This window comes from Trichogramma pretiosum, unplaced genomic scaffold (genome assembly GCF_000599845.2).
Source record: "Trichogramma pretiosum strain Unisexual culture from Peru unplaced genomic scaffold, Tpre_2.0 scaffold2, whole genome shotgun sequence".
NCBI lineage: Eukaryota > Metazoa > Arthropoda > Insecta > Hymenoptera > Trichogrammatidae > Trichogramma > Trichogramma pretiosum.
In genome coordinates this window covers 3,265,598-3,285,601 of record NW_019641687.1, presented here as the reverse complement: position 1 = coordinate 3,285,601, position 20,004 = coordinate 3,265,598, and the positions used below count along the sequence as shown (strand labels likewise).

The following is a 20,004-nucleotide window of genomic DNA, read 5'->3' as shown; positions in this document are numbered from 1 at the left end:
CGCCCCGTATATATTGTTAAAGTGTAAATAGACATAGGTAATTAATGCCGGGAATATAGCCTATGCAATGCCAAGAGGCACGTTGACTTTGCGACGATAATTAAGACACACGTACGCATATACATACTGCTCGAATAAACGATCGGTGTGTATAAGGGTCTTCGGTAGTCGACGTCGCCGTTGTCGTTCGATCGCCCCACGATATTGCAGAGCGCGAGAGACCGAGTGAGAGCCGAAGGTAAGAAAAAGGGCAAAAAGTTCCTTGGCTCTGCTGCTGCTGCTACTGCTTCTCTTGTTAAAGCGCAAATTCCGGGGGGTCCATTTGAATATTCTCGCATAATGCCGAATTAATGCCGGAAATCCGAGAGACTTGCTTAATGGCTAAAAAGGCCATTCGTTTCGTACGTGTTGTTGGCAAGTATAGATAGAACCCTTTTTCTTCAGGGGGTAACTTTTTTATTGAAAAGTTTTACGTGTATCATTATATATTCATATCCACTGCAGCTGAATTGACACGAGATTTCGTATACGTGATCCAATTAAGCTGTTTTTTGACACTTTCGAGACATTTATTTTCGTTTCTCATTGTGCATTGTCATTACTTTTAAGTTACTTTGATTACTTTAGCCTAGGTGTGGACCGCCTGTCTGGGAAAAAAAGCAAATGAGCCCGTTTCATAATTACCGGTACATCGTTTTCTATAGATTTGAATAATTTTTCTAATGATTTGACGAGCAGTGATTTTCTTGTTTCTTGAGAAGTTTACGGCACTTCAAAAAGATCATACATGGCTTATTGTTCAAGATCTCTTTGAATTTCAGAATTCAAAAATTTATCCTTGCCAAGACTTGTTTGTAAATTCGAGTTGTTTTCAGTTTCTATTTTTGCTTTTCATTATTTTAAATCTGAATTTATCTTTCTCGCCTTCTCAGATCTTGGCGTATCGCATGGCCTCATGGGCCTGATATTTATGAAATTCTTGTCGGATAAAATCGGGCGATCTATTTTCAAAATTCGCCGATTTATAACAACGAGACTCTAAAGCGTGGGTGATACCCTTTGAATATTGAAATCTGAGATTAAGAAGCTCAAGTTCTCGGTAAATTGTTTTTTTGCCAAGATGCAGCAGCAGCAACAGCAGCATATTTTCTGTTCTGATAAATAAAAACATAAAAATATATTATCACGGAAAATCGACTCGTCAAATATTTTTTTACTGGTGTAAGCACATAGAAGCGCAGATATTTCCCAAAAGATAAGGCGACTTTTTAAACTGACCGATCAATCAACGTTATATTCGAGGCATTGTGCTATGTCGTTTTCTTCGAAAGTCAGCGTATGCACATCTCTTGCCAGACAAAAGAAAAAAAAGGAGCAGCGTGTAATATTTGTAACTGCTGTGCGCACTGAACTACCCAATTTCTCAGAGCGGATAAAATGCACTCGTAATCGCGTCGTGCAATCTTCATTGTGCCTTATTTTTTGATAAATATTTAAATCGTGGAAACCCAACACCAACTTGCTTACAACTCGTTTTTGACATTGTATTTTTTTCCATACTAATAATCCAATCATATCTTAAAATTGTTGCGAGTCGAAAAATTGCTAAGTCCGCAACATTTATAATTCATGTAAATTTACTCTCTTGACATCTTATCTCGCAAAGTGTTTAAAAGTCTGCGGATATATTTTACCAATCCAATGAATAATGGAATCAAACCTGGTCTATCGGCACCTGGTGCCTATGCTCCATTGTACGTATACGTGTGTGTATACTTCATGCGATGACAACGGCGTGAATTGATGGTATTACAACTCGAGGCAGTGTTCCACGTTTTTATGTAACGAAAACGAGGCACGACGCATAGAAGCAAAAGAGCGAAAGAGAGAAGATTGAGATCGCTTTGCGAGTGTGAAGAAAAATAATTACATCGGCGAGCTATCGTTTCCTTCTTTTTTTTTACTTTTGCTCTCCTTCTCTCTCGCTCACGAGTGCCCCAAGCTTTATTTTTACGGCAGATGTATAGATGTGCGTTAGAGAGAGATTAACCGCGATGTAGTTGCGTAAGAGAGAAAGAGAAAAAGAAGCAGCGTATATGCGTGCATGTAAGAAAAAGCGAGCGGGTTGTAAAACGAGGGTAATGGCTTTTTCTCTGTTTCATTTATCATCGCTCTCCGTATGTACGCAAAATATTGTATGCTTGATTAAAAATCACTATTGATGATCATCGCGCCATGTTAGCAAAAAAAAAAACACGTTCGGCTGTATAACATTATTATACTTTCTTCGCGCGACACCTGCAGCTGCTTTCTCGTGTAACTGGCCTAATGTTGTCTTATTTATCAAAAGTCTATGACGAAGGACAAAAAAATCGCGCGATACGCAAAAGCTGAGAGAGAGAGAGAGAGAAGATGAGACACTGGCGGAATTCTTGCGCTACTCGAGAACTGCGCGCGACAACAACACACACGAGAACGGCGCAAGCTCGATGAGAATTCGATCGTATCGGAGCCAGTTTTGTATTGCAGGCCGCTCGGCCGCACTTGCGAGCGCCGATATTATGCGCTGTTGATTTTTCTACACGTATTATGTATACTTGCGTGCGTGTGCGTGTGCGTGTGCGTGCGCCTACAAAACGCAAGAGAGCGAATATCATTTCATTTGAGATAAATGATGTTGTTTTAAGAGATTATGATGGGAATTCGTTTATACATATAATTGCTACGATGATGAATCATGATGAGGCCTTTCATGACGAGGAATGCGATTCTTTGCGCGCTGAAACTACGTGGGTTGTCTATATCGTATGGATGTATTTTTGAATGATGGCTGACGCGCTTCGATCGGTGAAATTCAATTACGTTCGCATAAATCTCGCGAATGTTTGGTTACGACATTCTGAATAAAAAAAATTATTAAAAAAACAAATATATAACCGTTGCGTCACTGTAAATCTTTTAGCTGCTGTGATTTCTCACCAAAAACTGCGTTTTTCTACCCCCTTATTAAGCGACCACAACAGGTTTAAAATGACAGATCATATTCGCCGATTGCACAATTGGGATCAAATAGCAGCAAACTTAAAGGGCTCAAAGCTACCTTAAATGTGTGCCCAATATTTTTACTGAATATTAGCTGTAACAAGCCTCGGAGCATTATTATTTAAAATATTATTGGTTCTTAGCTCTGCTGTAACATTTGATTTTAAAAATTCGTTTTATCGAGTTCCAAGAGGTTTTTTTTTTATTTCATGGAATATTAACAACCTCAAACTGAGAACAACATACACTTTAACGAATTCTTTGTACTATAAGGTACACTTTTACTGTAAAAAATAAAATGAAATTAATAATTAATGGTACTTCATTGTACATATAAGTGGTAAAAGTGGACCGTGTGCTTAACTTATGGTTGCGCCTGGGACCAATGTTACATCAAATAAAAAGAAATCTCTCGGAACTCGACAGAGTGGCTAGTACCTTCAAATCGGATAAATTATTAATAAAGACAATAAGTAAACTTTTAAAAAAGAATTGTTTTGAACTTTTTACGGTTGATATCCAGTTAAAAAAATGTATATAAGAATTGAAGATTCCTTTGAACCCTTAAAACAGACAGACGTGTACGCGTATAGAAGAAAGAAAATGAATCGTCATCCCTTGAGGCTGTGGATTTACTAAAATTTCGAAAGGAGTAAAATAAGATGCTGACGTTGAGAAAAAAGATTGTTTTATCGGTGAAGATGAAACCGTACCGTAGTTCATCTAAGAAATCGACGGCGCGTTGATGCGTTCATTTTCCTTCCATTTTCTAAAGCGGCTCCTCGGGTAAGAATAATAAAATTTTGAAAGAAAAAAAAAGGGCTACGTTTAAGTAATGGTACTCGAGAAATATGAAAGAGAAAGCACACACGGTGTAGTTTTACGTACAAATACGCTCTTGAAAAATGTCGAAAAAAAAATTGACACAATGGCCTTATCGCCGCATATATACACGTCCAAGTCTCTCCATCACGGCACCCTATATGCGTTCGAGCCGCGCGCAAATATTCCGGAGAAAAGAAAACCAAAAGCGAAAAAATAGAGAGGAGTCAAAAAGCAAGGGAATCTGACGCCCTCGGGGGTTACGGAGCTTGAATACCGTTTTACCGACTATTAACTCACTTTTTTCATTTTTCACCCTATATAACCCGGCACCAGAGCCTCGCCCGTCGTCGTCGTGTGTGTGTGTATTTATACTTTTTTTTTGCGCGAGCTCATACCACGGCTGTTTTGCAGCTCACGCGTGTACAGGTTTTCGTCTTTAAAGGAATCTAACCTGCGCCTGCGATTCCGTAAAAGAGGGAGAAAATTTATATATTTGCGCCCTGGTACGCTCGATTTAACCCCCTGAGAACTGCTGCTACTACTGCTGCTGCTGTTGCTGCTGCTGAAACCCGAAAGGGAGACCTGAGGGTCAGAGTTAACCGATTTCAGTCTGTGCAAAATTTTGAAATCCAACACTATACTTTGAGTCCACGAAGAAGGGACGGAAATACACGTACGAATGCTATTCGTTTAAAGGCTTAAGTACCTCGTAAAATCGAGGCTGATGAGATGCTTTGAAAAATTGGCATAAATGTCTGCGTTCGTGCACCTCTTTTTTTTACGAGTTTTCATAAATTTAAACGATACATTTCTAATAAAAATTTTTCCACTTGAGTTTTTTTTATGCACCCATGTGAACGATATCGTTCCATTTACTTTTTTAATTTCTGTAAAAAAATTATTACCGCTTGATAATTAGTCATTTATCATTTGAGAGTCTCTCTCTACTCCTTTTTTCCGCGATCTCATGAGAGAAGCCGAACTCTTGTCGTTTGCGACGTTTTTTTCGCTCAATATAATACCGACATCATCGCAGTGAGGCGAATGATTAATCGAGTCCAGTGTATTATACCAATGACTCACAGGGCTCTTTTTACGTCTGCTATGTATATCGTATACACGACTCTAGTCTGCACCAGCGAAATTTCAGAATTACGTACATCATCAATCCTGGTTGTTATTGATTTTTTTCATGGTGCTCAGGTTGACGAAATGTTTGACGTGCACTTCTCTCGTATTTTTTCGCTCAAAGTTTACGAAAAATCTTGCACTTTTCGAAAAACGAAGGTACCGAGTTATAGATTGATGATGTGTGCGCAAGGTAAAAATCGTTAAAATACCCGACGATCAGTTACATTTTTGCGAACTTTTTTGATGATCGATGACTCGATGATGATGTACTTTTTCTGCACGTCGCTTGTCGCAAGTGTGTTGCGTGGAATCGCTGAGAAAAAGTTGTAGCATGAATAATGATTTTTTCTTAAACGAACACGAAGTGTACGGTTTATAAATTCGGTGGGGTAAGGTAGAGCCGAAACAATACGCAAAATGAATAAAAAAATTGATAACGCAATGTAGCCGGAATTCCAAACTCATGCTAACGAATGTATACATGAAGTAAAAAATCGCCCGAAACGAGAGAAACAAGGCCTCGACCACCCGCTGGCCATTCATTGCATTTACTTACACAACAACTCGAACTTAGCGTATATAGCATCGACATTTATAATACACAGAATTGACGGAGAAAAATTCGCTGATGTTTTGCAAGGTATTTTTCAGTTGCGAGCATGTTGCCTCGTGAAATTAAATGCCATTATATTACGGGAGATTCCCATCTACATTATCATGCTAATATTTTGATTCCAATTGACAAAAAAAACGGAGTCAAATTCGTCAATATCAAAGACTTGCCTTCGAAATGTTATTCTCACCCTTTCACTGTTTGCATACCTCCAACAGAGGTTCTGATTACTATAAGATCCCGTCAACCCTTTCCCATTACGAATATGCATAAGCAAAGTTCAGAAAATCTCAATACGGAAATGTAACCCCTACCAAGGAGCTGTATGTACTTACGCTTCGAGCGACAGATAATTCTCAACTTCCAACGGAATTTCTCATCCTTTCAGCTCTGGAAGCAGAAATGAAAAATTACGTAATATACATCGTCTCTAGCAGACCAAAAAAAGGAGTGTACTGTGCATATAACAGGGGGGTTGGTTCACATGGATGCGGAAAACGTAGCGCAAACAGAATATCTTCAACCCCTTTTCCTCGTTTATTATTACGTATTAAGGGAGAAAAGTAGACAGTTGCTTTATCGGCGCGAGAAATCGACGGATAGAGACTGAGAGAGAGAAAGAGAGGGAAAAAGAAGAGAACGAGAATGATGGGCCACTGTCTGCTACTGAGCATCGATGCGGATGCACCAGCACGTACCCGCATTGTGCGCAGCGAGCAAAAGGTGAGAGGAGGACGTGCTCAATACGAGACGGAGACTGTTTTTGTAATGGGTGAAAAAAGAATCCGTTCGACTGACGCGTAAGCCTCGTATAGCAGATATTTTTTTTTTCTTTCTAATCGTGAATTTTGTCGGAGAAACGATGCGTGGGTAACTTCATGAGACTTTTATTATGGCATGGTGGTATATTCAAAACATCAAAAGCTCTTTATAAGGTATCCTTCATAGATGCCATGGTACTTTCGCATATTGAATAAGCGATTCGTCTTTATGGTTAATAATTCTCTTTATGGCTTTGATTATCGTGTGCGCAATATTTCTGTCCGCCACTAGAAAATACAATCGAGCTGCGGCACGTCGACGGAAGTGGCCATTAAATCAATGTAAATTAGAAAAATTATCATTTCATCCAGAGGCTACCGTAAAAATGTGTAACACCAGCGAGCTCGTTTCGAGGTAATAATTCATCCGGTGAAATTCCATATAGCGCCGAAAAAATGCTCGACAAAAAGTATAGCTAGCTGATATCGCGGATCGTTTTTATTGTTGCAACGAACTTCTGAATAGGTCCCGTTTATCAAAACAGTTAACTAATCCCCTCTATATATTTTTCATCGCAAAGCATCGAGAAAAATTAAATCGTTCACTGATACTATAGATCATCCGCTCGATTCATCAGAAACAAAAAAAAAATAGGAAGAAGAAACGGGGCTGAAGAAGCGTTGAAAGCGATATGTACCCTCGAAGCGGCTTCTAAAAAATACGAATCGCTATGTAATGAGTCTATGGGAAAGCCGAAGACAAAACACCCTGCTTTTGCCAAATATTTGGATTATTAGCTCTTGCTATCCTCAATCCTCAATAATAAAAAAATCATCTCGAAGCGGCGATAGATACCCCATAGTGTACGGCGCAGTCGCGCGCAAAAAAAACACACGCGTTCGACGGGCCGAGTAATAAATTCACGTAATATTACTGCGGCGCACAAGTAAGAAGGGTGAGACAGTATCTGTTTTTTGGCTAAAAAAAAGTCGAGTGAGAGGAAGCAATTGATCGATTAAAGCGCAGCAGATGTACCTGCTGTAGTGAGAGAGAAGGAGAGAGAGAGAAAGAGAGAGAAGCAAGAGCGATTACCGGGGACTTTATAATGTTCCTAGACGTCTCAATTTCACCAAGTTACTTTCGCTATACGAGCTCGACCCTCGGCTAACCCCTAGCCTTCGATAGAAAGAAGGAAAGAGAAAAAGAGAGAGAGAGAGAGAGAGAGATCGATTAACACACGAAACCTTCAGGATTTTTTCCTTATTCTTGTAATACCTCGGCTTCTGCTTGAAGTAAAAGGAAAGAGAGTGAGAGAGAGAGAGACTCGTATATAGGCGAACGCGAATAAGCCCGAGAGATGTGCCTTAGACCAATGAGAAGTTAGGAGGAGTCAGAGTTTATCCCCACTCGGATCTTCAAGTAGTACGATTTTTTCCGTGACTGGGGAAAACGAGAGATGCTGGCCGCGATTGATGAACTCCTTTTCTCAGTTTGGCCGCAAACGCGGCACAGAGCGAAAGGCACAAGGCGTGTGCGCGTCTCTCCTATATATACCAACACAGAGCAGATCTCATGCGACCGTAATCGTCGTCGTCTGCAGCGAGCGACATGGGTCTCTCGATCATGGGTAATAGGCGCGATATTTCAAGAGATAAAAACGTTGTGCCGATGCGTGTCTGTTTGTGTTTGTGTGCGTTCGTTTGTGTGTGTCCATGCTCTTGCTCGAGCTGCAGTTCCATTTTCAAGAAACACCGGAGTGCACCAGGCTCACTTGCAACGTGCGTTCGGTGACGGCACAGGCGGCAGAAGCCATTCTCTCTCGCTCAAAAGTCAATTAAAGTCCGGCGCGTGCAAAAATTCCCCGGCCAATCGCGAGGCGCAGTAGGCCGCGCCCCCGCCACGCAGTCGCGTTCGCACGCACATACGTATCCCGAGCTGTGTGCGATGCTCTGCGTACGCCGCTGTATATGCATGTAGGAAAAAACACGAGGGGTGCGCGTGTTGTGTGTGTGTGTGCGCTATTATTTAGGGCCGTTTGTCTCTGCGGTCGAGTGAATTTCATGCCGGATTATCCTCGAGAGTGCCGCAGTGATATCGAGACGTAATAAGTGACGATGAAAAATGTGCAGTTCTATAAGTGCGATCTCTGGTGATAAACTCGTGGGAATGTAGCCTTTTCAATTTACAGCTTCCAACGCGCCCGAATACGTTTTCTCAGCTTATAAGAGGAGAATTGCACGTAATTTACAACTTGGACTTTGAATTTTTCCGGCAAAATCCTCCACTTATCCCGGCCAAATGTTATATTATCGCGTCAAAAGTGATTCCGTGCGGACTTGACGTTTCATTGTGTTTGCAAGATTTACTTTCTCGAGTATACGGTTGCGAATACCCATGGAGCTCGCGCGCCTGCAACTGTTTTGTATTTTAAAATGTCGTCCGCTTGTATATTTACGAACTTTTCACGTGATATGTATACTCGTGTGCATGGGTGTAAACATAGTCGTAGCTTTTATACTCCTTTTACGTGTGCGCACACACATATACACACAAACAAGCACGCTTGTGCCTATACATACGATCAATCAATAATTTTATTGGTAATAAGAAATCGTGATTGATTTTCGCGCTCGCACGGAGACGTATTTTATTAATCGTGCCGTACACACAATTGTTGATGAATAAATTGCTGCTGTACCAGTTTGGGCGAAATTTTAACGTTAGTCACTTTTATCTCCCTCAGCGAGCAGCAGATCGAAAGCGAAAGAGGACTCGAAGGAGACGTCGTCGAACGCAGGCAGTCCACCGACGCCACCTCACACGCCGAAGAGCCCATCGAGGGCCATCATCGTGGCGGCTTCGTCGCAGCAGCAGCAGCAACAACCGATGACCCCGACGATGACGACGACCACGACGACGGCGACCTTGTCCAACAGCAGCAGCAGCGCCAGCAGCAACGCGTCCGCCTCGCAGGCAGCTGCCGCAAGCACAGCCGCCGCCGCTGCAGCCGCTGCTGCCATCGGCTTTCATCAGTCACCCTTAGCACAAATATTATCTCAGAACCCGGCCCTGGCGCAACTGCTGCAGCAGAATCCGGCGATACTCACGCAGAATCCGCAGTTGGCGCAGCTACTCCAACAAAACTTGCAAGTCCAAATGGGAGTGTACCAAGGCAGGAGGGAGGACGGCGAAGAGGCCAGGGTAAGTCACTCACTTTTTTTTTCTTGTTTTCGTCTTCGTTTTCGACCGTGTACTAATTAGATGCTTCTGCGCCGAGTCCGAATCCATAAAGCATGTGGTAGCGACTGGCGCGCCGCAGTAAACTATCCTATCACTCGATAAATTATTAATTTCACCCCAACGCTTAACTAGATCATTATTGAGCCGACGAGCTGCCGCTGCTGCTGCTGCTGCTGCTGCAGTAAGAAATAAATATAAAATATATATATTGCTCGGCCTGCCAAACTGTTTCGCGTAGCGAGGCAAAAAATCCGACCAGCATGTACGTTATAGCCATTAAATTGCTCGTAATATTTAACCGATGTAGATATGTATAAGCGCGTGGCGCAGTGGTACACTGTGGCTGCGCAGTCCGCAGAGAGCCATACAGCTCTCTGACGCGAAATAATTTATGATAAAATTGAAAAACGATAAAAATGCAGCAAAGCAAGTCCGAGCCTTGAAACCCGAGTCATTAATGGATTTTTCGTTTACTTTTTGCGCTAGCGCGTGAGCGCGCGGTATATTTTTCCAAACGACCCATTGTATTGCGAAATTTCCAAAGGCGGACAAAAAATCCGCTGATTGCTATTATGGTAATGATGGCAATTCGTTCATATCTTCTCCTCGAAGAATCGATTAAATGAGACGCTTGCATTCACCGAGTTGCTTCTCTTACATATGTACACACAAGGTTATAGTTCACTTTTCACTCGATGGCTAGATGCAATTGACCATTTCTCATTTCTCTCTCTCTCTCTCTTCTCTCTCGTTCTGTTTACGCTACGACTTTAATTAACGTGGGCGGAGTCTTTTAATTTCCTCCGGCATTTTGTGCACTTTTTAATGACATTCAGACTTGACGTATCTCTTAAGCTTGTCACAAAAACGACAATGCCGGCAATTATTAATTTCTTTTAGATACGGCATGCGTCAAGCATACGAAATAACCAAGTTATTATCATATTTTTAAATGGCTATTGCCGAGGTTAGAGAAAAAAGCTCGACAATAGTCATGGAAAAATTACGAATACAAAAGAGCAGCGCGCGCATCGGTCGCAATAAAAAAGAAATATATATTATTATCATGAGCCGGGCATTTTTCCTCGTGCAACAAACACACTGAAAACACCAGTACGTGTAGAACAAAGTATATATAGCGAGTTAGCGAAATAAAAAAAAAGGAGAGCAAAAAATATAAGTACATTACACTGGTAGTAACAAGAGAAGAAGAGAGCAAAAGATGGAGCGAGACAGAGCGAGAAACCGAATGACCGCGGCGAGGAAGGGTACGTGTGTACTTGTGCCTGCGCAACATGAATTCCTTCCCAATCGGCCCGTTTCACCTTTTGCTGCGGCTCGGCGCGCGCAAGAGCGGGTATCCCTTTTCTGCCGCTGCAGGAATTGAAATTATTCCTGCGTGGACGATTTTTGCCGTGTCGTTTACATTATTTTCGCCTTTGAATATTAATGGGCATATGCAGACATGAAGCGGCGCTTATAACCACGCTCTCTCTCTCTCTCTCTTTTCTTGCCGTTTTTAACGTTATTCTATTGTTTGCAAATCAGGCTGCTATTGTTTTCTCGTATTATGCTCCTCCTTGTGTGTACTCCCATCCGAGAGCGCCGGTGACTTCTTCTTCTTTTCGCTTCTGCCTCTTCTTCTGCTCCTTCGTTTGCTGATTCTATGCTTCTCGACCTGAAGGATATCTTGCCCCTTCCACCCCGCTGCTGCCGCTGCTGCTGCTGCTCTTCCTCCTCAATCCACCTACCCTACTCTATAAAACGCGCTGCATTCTATGATACACGCATATGCATGTATACCAGAGAAGAGAATGCAGCACTACGTACTAAATCATACATACATACCCCCACCTCTGCTCGCGTGCATAGAGAGAGCCAGCGGCTTATTTACATACGGCACTGTATATGCATGCATGCGTGCAGTATGTGTGTGTGTGTGCGTGTGAGATATTCGCTGATACTTCGTGACGTAAGGTCATTCATCGGATCGCGCACATCGCGCGTATTTTCTCGTCTTGAGACAAAACTCGGCTTTTCTCGCGTAAAATGAGCCGTTCCGTTTTTTCCTTTTTTTTTATCGACCCGTGTACGCGGATTGACAGATTCATTAACAGTTTCAAACGGCCACTCAAGCACTCGATAAATCTATCACGCGCGAGCCTGCACACCGTGCGCGTATTAACGGGCCACGGCTATCGATTTTTCAAGCTGTGAAATACGCGCGTCGCGTAAATCAGTCTCTCTCTCTCTCTCTCTTACGCGCGCACTCGATTCTAACGAGATAATTTAGCAAAACAATTTTTTTACCCGCTCGACTTTTCTCGTTAAAAGACCTGAAAACGCGAAAAAATGCACGTGTCGCCTTCAACTGTTGCTGCTGCTGCTGAGCTGCTTAGTGCAAAAAGTACGAGCTCGTTACGTATCGCGCCATGTTTGCAGTGGCTCGTCCCAGACAGAGACATCAAGTGCATCTTGCTCTCGAGTTTTTGTTCTCTGCGTGGCGTCGGCAATTTTCTCTATATATTCATATTCACGTTGCACCCTCGATTGCGCCAGCAAAAATGCACGTATTTCCCAGTCGATGCGGCCAGTAGCGCAGCCAGCAATACAAATAACATATAGCCGGAGAAGATAGAAGCTGCACCAACAGCAGCCGAGAGAGATACACATAAAGTAACGCGTATACTTCCAGGAAATCCTTGTTAACGTAGACCATTGTAGAAGGGAGAGAATGAACACGTACTCGTACGTTTATATGCGCGTATAGGAAAGTGAATCGAAGCTAATCGAAGCCTTTAGTGCAAAAGAGAGAGAGTACAATTCGCTATTCATCATACATTTTTCACTTCGTTATGTGCAATGGAGTACGTGTGCGGTATTGGCGACTCTCTTTCTCTCTCTCTTTCTCTCTCTCTCTCTCGGCTATATGGTTACACGTATCAGTTTGCGGGGGAGGGATGAATATTAAGAATGCATACACGTACTTACACACAAGCCTCAATTAAATTTATATTGTACCGCGTCTTAAACGCTCCAAGTTAGGAACAATGATCATACATCTCCTCCTCTTCCTCGCCGAGGAAAGTATGCTTAATTGATGCTATCGTTCGCTTATACCTACACTAATTACCCTTTCGTCAAACGCTTTTTCTCTGCATCTGACTGACTTTTATGAGCTTTTCTTTTCCAAATTAATTATGCATAAATGCGCAACGCGCATAGAGAGAGAGAGAGAGAGAGAGAGAGAATGAGAGGGAGAAAGACAGACAGAGATGCAGAGCGCATAATGAAGTTGTAAATGACCAGCGTGCGGAGAATGAGAGACACTGCGGGCGCGACTGCGGAATACGCACGCCGTCTACGTACATTATCATAGTGGACTTGGCCAAAGACGAGGGAGGTTGATGTGTCGAGAATATATAAAAAGAGCTGCGATGTTGTAACGACTTAATAAGTGTCTGGCCTGCCTTTTTTTCTTCTTTTTGCCACTTTAGGGCTTCGGAAATCGTACAGGATTCGGAATAATTTCTATGCCGCTTGGTGGGCTTCTTTTTCTTGCAGCTCTCGCGCAGTCTTTTATTCGAATTGACTTTAGCTTCGCGTAATTGCACTCGCTTCAAATCGACGAATCTTGAAAATACGCATACGTATGCGCGCTATATAGCATCGCCGTATATTAAGAACATCAGATGAATTAAGAGTTTCCATCGGCCAATTGAAAGATAGCTGCTCGTCTTCTGCGTAACAGTAGCGCAAAAATAACCGCATTCTAAGAAACACACATAGCACGTTATATTATGAACTCGGTCTCTTTCTTCTGAGTCCGAACGAGTCGATTAAAAAAAAAGGAAGCTACGCTCGGCGCAATTTCGATCAATAAAAGCCTCGACTTTTCGCGCGCCTCTGAATATTCAAAATGCCATTGTCGATCGCGAGCAACAAGGTCGCTGCACTTTTGCCGTATCGTCTCGCAATTTTTTTACGTGCGAGTTGTTTGAATTTTTAGCGGAAAACCGGAAATCGGCCGTTCATGGCTTTTTCTCTCTTAGGACTTCGAACCGAGTTTCTGTCTTCATTCTGCATACAATGCATTTTTTTCGAAATTCAACGCGTATTTATAAAAAAATCCCGTATTCGCACCACACGAGTCTTTCAGCATGTAAAATAGTGTACTAATTTTTTGCTCGTGTCGATTGCTTCATTGGCCGATCAGAAACTTGATTATTTACGATCAACTCGAATATATGCACATGACGATGATTTTCTTTGTAATAGGTACCGCCGTCGATAGCAAGTCTTGCAGCAATAAAGGTGGAGGCATCTGACCCCAAAGTTTCCGGTGAGTAATCATTTCCTTAAGGTTTATTTAATTAAAAAATGCTACACTTTTTTTCATCATTCTTTTGACGCAAAAAAACACAATCACACAATCTCCTCAAGATCAAAGAGATCACTTTTGTGAATGCCTGTGTACAAATTTGAAATTCAAATTTCATAATACACTAGTCGACACAAGCTGTTATTATGTTACGGCGTGAAAAATGATGAAAAAAATGAGTAGCTATTTATGTTTCGTCAAAAATTTGCATAAAGATGTAAAACACGCAAAATTTGAAAGGATTGTTAATCATTTCGGAATAAGAAAAAAGCGACTTATTCATCTTGAAATGAATAGACGAATGATTAATTCAAATCCGTTTTAAGTGCTCCATCTGTTCAATAGCGCCTCCGTACAAATATGCTTGAAAATTAATTCATTAAGATTTGATAAAACACGGGCCGTGGGCATTCTATCGTTGTGGCGCGGGAGCCGAGCAAAGTAAACGTTTTCGCCAGTGGGAACGTATTTAAGCTCTTCAATTTGATCACGGTATTCCCCCAAAAGCCGTACACAGGCCGAGCGCTGGGGGTTCACACTTATATTGGAAATATCCGCCCACACTGAGCGGGTCTATTTTTTTTCGTGCAAAAATGCCTGTCAATTGAAAATTATCGAAACGCTAGATGATTGAAATTAATAGACTTTTAGGGGCGAGATTGTTGTTTTATAATCGCGTGTCGTAACAATTGAATAACTTTCGCCGACAACGAATGATGCGGGACTAAACAATTCTGAACTCGCTCGCGAGCGCGCGCGTGTACACGTATCTAATATGACATCATGCGTGACGATACAATCTCGGCTACATACACAGCATCGTTAAAGGCGAAATTTTTTTTCCTTCTACATGAGCGTGTATACGCGGCCACCCGAATGTTGGAAAAAAATATTTACATCTCAATGCGATTGCTCAACGATGTAAACAAAAATCATTTTACTTTTTTGCTATTCGTGCGCGCGCACGATCTTGGATATACAAATTTACGCACCAAGATCATCGGTGCAGATTAAAGTTTTTGTTGAAACTCCTCCTTTTATTTTTTTTTTTTTTTGCGTACGAACAGTATCAACGCGCCTGATGAGGCAATTTCAATTTTGGAGCAATACAGTTACGATGACGCGCTTTTTAATTACCAGGAGACAATTGTGCTTTTGCCGAGTGAAAAATGAGTTAACGGTTTATGAAGAACATCTTTATTGATTAAAAATTATTTCATATTTTGTAAACTCATTCTTCATTTGTGTACTAAAAAATTGTTCGTAAAAACAGAATCTCACAAAAATTTTTGAATGTTTTATTAAAATTAAAAATGTCCGTAAAATTGTTACACGAAGAAAATAATACAACAAATATTGTTAGGATTCACAGTAAAAATTACTATTCTAAATAGTAATGAGGTGACATCGATCTATTATCAGGAATTTTGATAATATTAAAACAAATATTCTTAAAGGTATTAAATATTCTAATAAAACTCGGTACAATAATTGCTATAGTGTATAGTAAAAATTTCACTGTAGTAAATTTTATTTTAAAGTTACATATTATATGTTAAGAAACATAATACTAAATAATATGATCTTAGCAAATGTTGCTGTACAAGCACGAAAAAGTACACCTTGTATAGCAAAATTTGCTATGCGTACAGTAACTTTTCTTGTGTGAATGAACTTCCAATATCATGGCTAGATGTCGCTTTGCATACCCGCAAGTGGCTAAAATTTGAACCAGCTTACTATATATAGAAGATGAAAACACAATGATCAAGCTTACTAACATGTTATACTATATGAGCGTGCGTTTAGTAGTAGTATTAGGTTATTAAGATTAGGTAGGATTAAAATACAGCGAGCGTGCGGTTAGAGTTTGATACGACTAGTCCCGAAAATAATAAAATTTCCAAAATTGTCATTCGAAAAATACACCTTCAAACCTCCAATGAGATCAAATCAATCGATTAATGAAAAAAAAATTTTTATTCTAAATTTCATTTACCCACGGAAAATTTAATACAGTTTATATCAATGATTATTAATCTGTATAAGAAAAGTTACTATTCAAACAAGAAACATTACTACTCATAATATAAAAATTACTGTAATAAATGGGAAATTTTGATAGAATTCAAAAGAATAAATTTTTCCTACATTGAATAGTAAAAATTACTAAAATGTGTCGATGTCACCTCTTTACTAGATATTATAGTAATTTTTACTGTAAATTCTAACAATATTTATTATATTTTTTTCTCCGTGTAGTCAAACAAATCTGTTATATGATTATTGATTCCATAGACAAACAAGAATATTTAAAAAAAAGCTGGGTATCGCGTTATTTTCCGGAATATATTGAGGCTAAAAATCATCAGGTCGAAACTTTGTGTGTCAGACAATGCGACACATATCATTGTATAATGTATACGTAGACATTGCGAATAGAGGCGCGCGCATTATAGAGAGGAAGAAGGCAAAGAAAGGCACGGAAGAAGATCTTGGAATGAAAAAAAAGTCGATAAAACACTTTGACGTGGCTTATAAAACGGACGACGACGTCAACTGCGAATCGAGTCTCTGTGTATAGAGTCGCGCAGCGCAGCGCAGCAGCAGCAGCAATCAAAGCTGATTAAGCCCATAACTGGGGAATCTGTGGGGCCGGTGTCTCACGCCAATCCCACCCAATCAGTCATCGCGCGCTGCCTCTGGTAGATTTAAAAAAAAATAGAATGCCTTATATACTGTCAATTGTCCCATAATTTAAATAAATCGAATAAATGGACAAAGTGGCCAATTAGAGTATGTAGTAAATGGACGCTCGCGCTCCGCGTGCAAGCACACACGCACGGCCACATACACACATACACGCATACATGCATATGTACGCTGCTTTTCTCTCTCTCTCGCTGCAATGTGTATTATTCTTTCTCCGGACATTATGTATACACTCAATTTCTCTGCTTTATATCTGTGCGCTGCGTACTTGTTTTTCTGGAAGGGGGCAACAGTGGGCATACAGTGCGCGCGGCACAGGCCTGCAGTAGTGCAGTAAACGCCTCTCTTTTGATTTAAGGAGCTGCTGCTGCCGCCGCCACTGCTCTGGCTGCGGCCTGGGAAGGGTTAATCACTATGTTTGTTAAACTGCCGAAGAAGGGATCGAAAACTACGCGCAGCCGCCGTTGCCGCCGTTGCCGCCACCGCGTGCATAATAGATACTTGCCTGCGTGCAGCGCGCGCCTTTTCTGTCCTTTTGATTATATAAACTTATTGCAATTTTTTCGCGACTTTCTGCTCGAGTCCCGGGTAAAAGAGAGAAAAAGAAAACGGAGAAAAAAAGTAAAATATCGAACGAGCGTCCGCAAGCGCAAGAATCCTCTCTTATTGTATTTTATACACGCAGGCGAATGAGAAAGGAAAAAATGAAAAATATATACCGCTCATAAACGAAGCAGCAGCAGCAGCAGCAGCAGCAGCAAAAGTAGAGAGAGAAGAGTACACATACACGTATACATAGGCTCGCGTACGTACATGTAGCAAATAAAGCACAAACGGAAGCTACGATAAATAACTGTGAGTATATATTAGTGTATGCACGAGGCGCCCTCGAGCTTACCTTGTGTTCTCTTCTTCCTCTTCTTCTTGCGCATTCTATCTTGGCTGCCGCCTCCGCCTACCATTTGTTCATGCGCACCCACCCCCGACTCGCTGCGATATAAGAAAAAATACCTCTGTGTATACGTGCATACAGTACACGTGTATTCTGCATGTCGGTTTCTGCGTATCTTCGGCCTGCTCTCGTGTATCCCATACGTGTGCGTAGAGCGCGGCATAACTCGAGATCGTCGCTGAATCGGACGTAGATTTCGCTTTTTTTCCTTCGTTCGCCATATTTTCCGCGGAAAATTAATCAAACGCGCGGCCGACAAGTATGTAGCTCTCACGGCCACACCTATTGGATTTCTCGTTCTCGCGTCTGCATTCCTGCGTGCATTTCATTCTTTGACTTTACTCGCGCTTGTACATTAACAAAGATAGAGAGAGAGTGTCTGCGAGAGAGATAGAGAGAGAAAGAAGATCGAGTGCACAGGTGCAGTTCGTTAAACATAGGTGTGCGTAGGTGCTCGTCGAGCTACCAAATTCGTCGATTTCGTTTATTACGCTCGCAGATCGAAGAAAGAAAGAGAGAGAGACGAAAGAGAGAAAGAAAAGAGTAAGCTCCAAAACTGCGCGATAAATCAATTGTGTTGTCGGGGCTCGAGCGAAAGGCGTAAGAGAAACGGCGGCGGTGGCGGCAAACACGATCGCCGAGGTGTTTTACACATACAGGTGTGCGAGAAGCGTAGGCGCCTTGTATACATTATCATATATATATAAACGTGTATATAGAGACACAATAGTGCAGACACGGAGCACGTCTACAGCAGCTACACAGCAGACAGAAACTCGTCACACATGTTGTATACGATACATATAATGCGTCGCTGCCACCACCGCCGCCACTCTGTACACTTGCGTCGAATTGTATACCTGCTGCTGCTGCTCGATGCTGCTGCCTCGAAATGTGGGGAAATGCCAATGTGATTTATAACTATGGAAAAAGCGAATAATACCCTCGAATCGCATGGGATATTACGCATGTAATACGTAAAAGAGCGTATTTATAATTCCGCTCCCCGAGGGTTCCGAGGGGTGATACGCGCGGAGTGATGAATTTTAATTTTATTGACTGTCAATATTACGAATGGTCCTATGGAAATCAATCCGCAACTTTGTACGTGCCTTATTTTGTCGAATCCTGACTTATCGCTGCTCATTGTGTACGCGTGAATGGCCGGGGCTTATTTGTCGATTCGCGGTGAAAAATAAGATATTCAGATTTGACAGGGAGCACTTTGGGTAAATATATACGGTATCCATGCTCGCATGAGACCACTTCTCGATCGCTCGTACATTCGTCTATGTGCTCGTGTGTATGCGCGCGCAAAATGACCCCCGTAAATTTTATAACTAGGGCAGCCAGAAAAGTAACAAAGCTTGAAACTCTTCACGGTTCATTAGAAGTTTTGAAAAAAAAATCGCGTGTAGCGTGCGCCACGCGTGCAGCCGATCATCTAGACAATGCGAACTGTCGAAAATTTCGATTTAACGGATTATTAGGTCGATGAAAAGTCTCGTTTCGTTTTTGCTGGCAAACAGAAGTTTCATACGGTTTTAAGTAATAGAGTTAGTGATGCGTATAAGTGGCCTATTGCTTTTTCATCATAATTCTATTGAAAAGACGATAAAGCCTGCTACTTTTCAAGCACGCATCGTTTATAAAGTTATAAAGCATCGATCGCAGCGGTAGAGAAAAAAACCGAGAGAAGTGGAGCACAATCACGATAATCAAAGACGAATTAAATATCGATTTCACAGTAATAATTATTAACGAAAAATATCGACTGGCTGTTTATTAGCCCCGTGTGTCATCTCTCGAATGACAAAAAAATATCGTACAGGTGCGGCTCGTCGTCGAGTGACTGCTGCCGTGGCTCGAGTAAAAATTCTTTGACATGATACGTACATGTGACATGAAAAAAGGCGATAAATTAAAAGTCAAGGCGCCGTTGGCTGCTAGCAATTTTCAAATATAAAATTTCGGTATAAGATTTTTTGCCATTGCGAGGTAAGATGCGAGGGCATGCGAAATGTCCCCTTGTTCGAGATGACGTTGCTGCTGCTTCTCTACCGAGTCAACGAAAGAGATAGAGAGGGAAAAGGAGAAATTTTTTCTACGAGTGCAGCAGCAGCGCGCGGCACGAGAGATTTTTACAAATCAGTTGTTTGTGCGCTACTATGCGCGTAGGCTTGTCTAGTTTTGCCAAAAAATTTGCCAGGCAAAAAATTACTCCCGAAACGCAAGCATAATCTCGTTCTCACTGGCTGTCGTCGAGAAAGAATTCGATCCTTCGTCGACGCGATCTCGCTGCGTCGAGTGTAGCATACATCGTATGTTGCAGCGCTATGCGTGTAT

General features: G+C 41.6%; 1 protein-coding gene across 2 annotated transcripts in view; it reads left to right on the top strand.

Annotated features, from left to right (window-relative positions):
• The first annotated feature begins 9,263 nt into the window (after positions 1–9,263).
• Positions 9,264–20,004, top strand: part of LOC106658569 (zinc finger protein castor homolog 1-like) — a 29,089-nt gene continuing 18,348 nt past the window's right edge. For both annotated transcript variants that reach the window (XM_023461392.1, XM_023461391.1), the window contains exons 1-2: positions 9,264–9,574; positions 13,892–13,955. In XM_023461392.1, the coding sequence (XP_023317160.1) occupies positions 9,272–9,574; positions 13,892–13,955 (367 nt within the window). In that variant the 5' untranslated portion in view covers positions 9,264–9,271. The remainder of the gene's footprint in view (positions 9,575–13,891; positions 13,956–20,004) is intronic.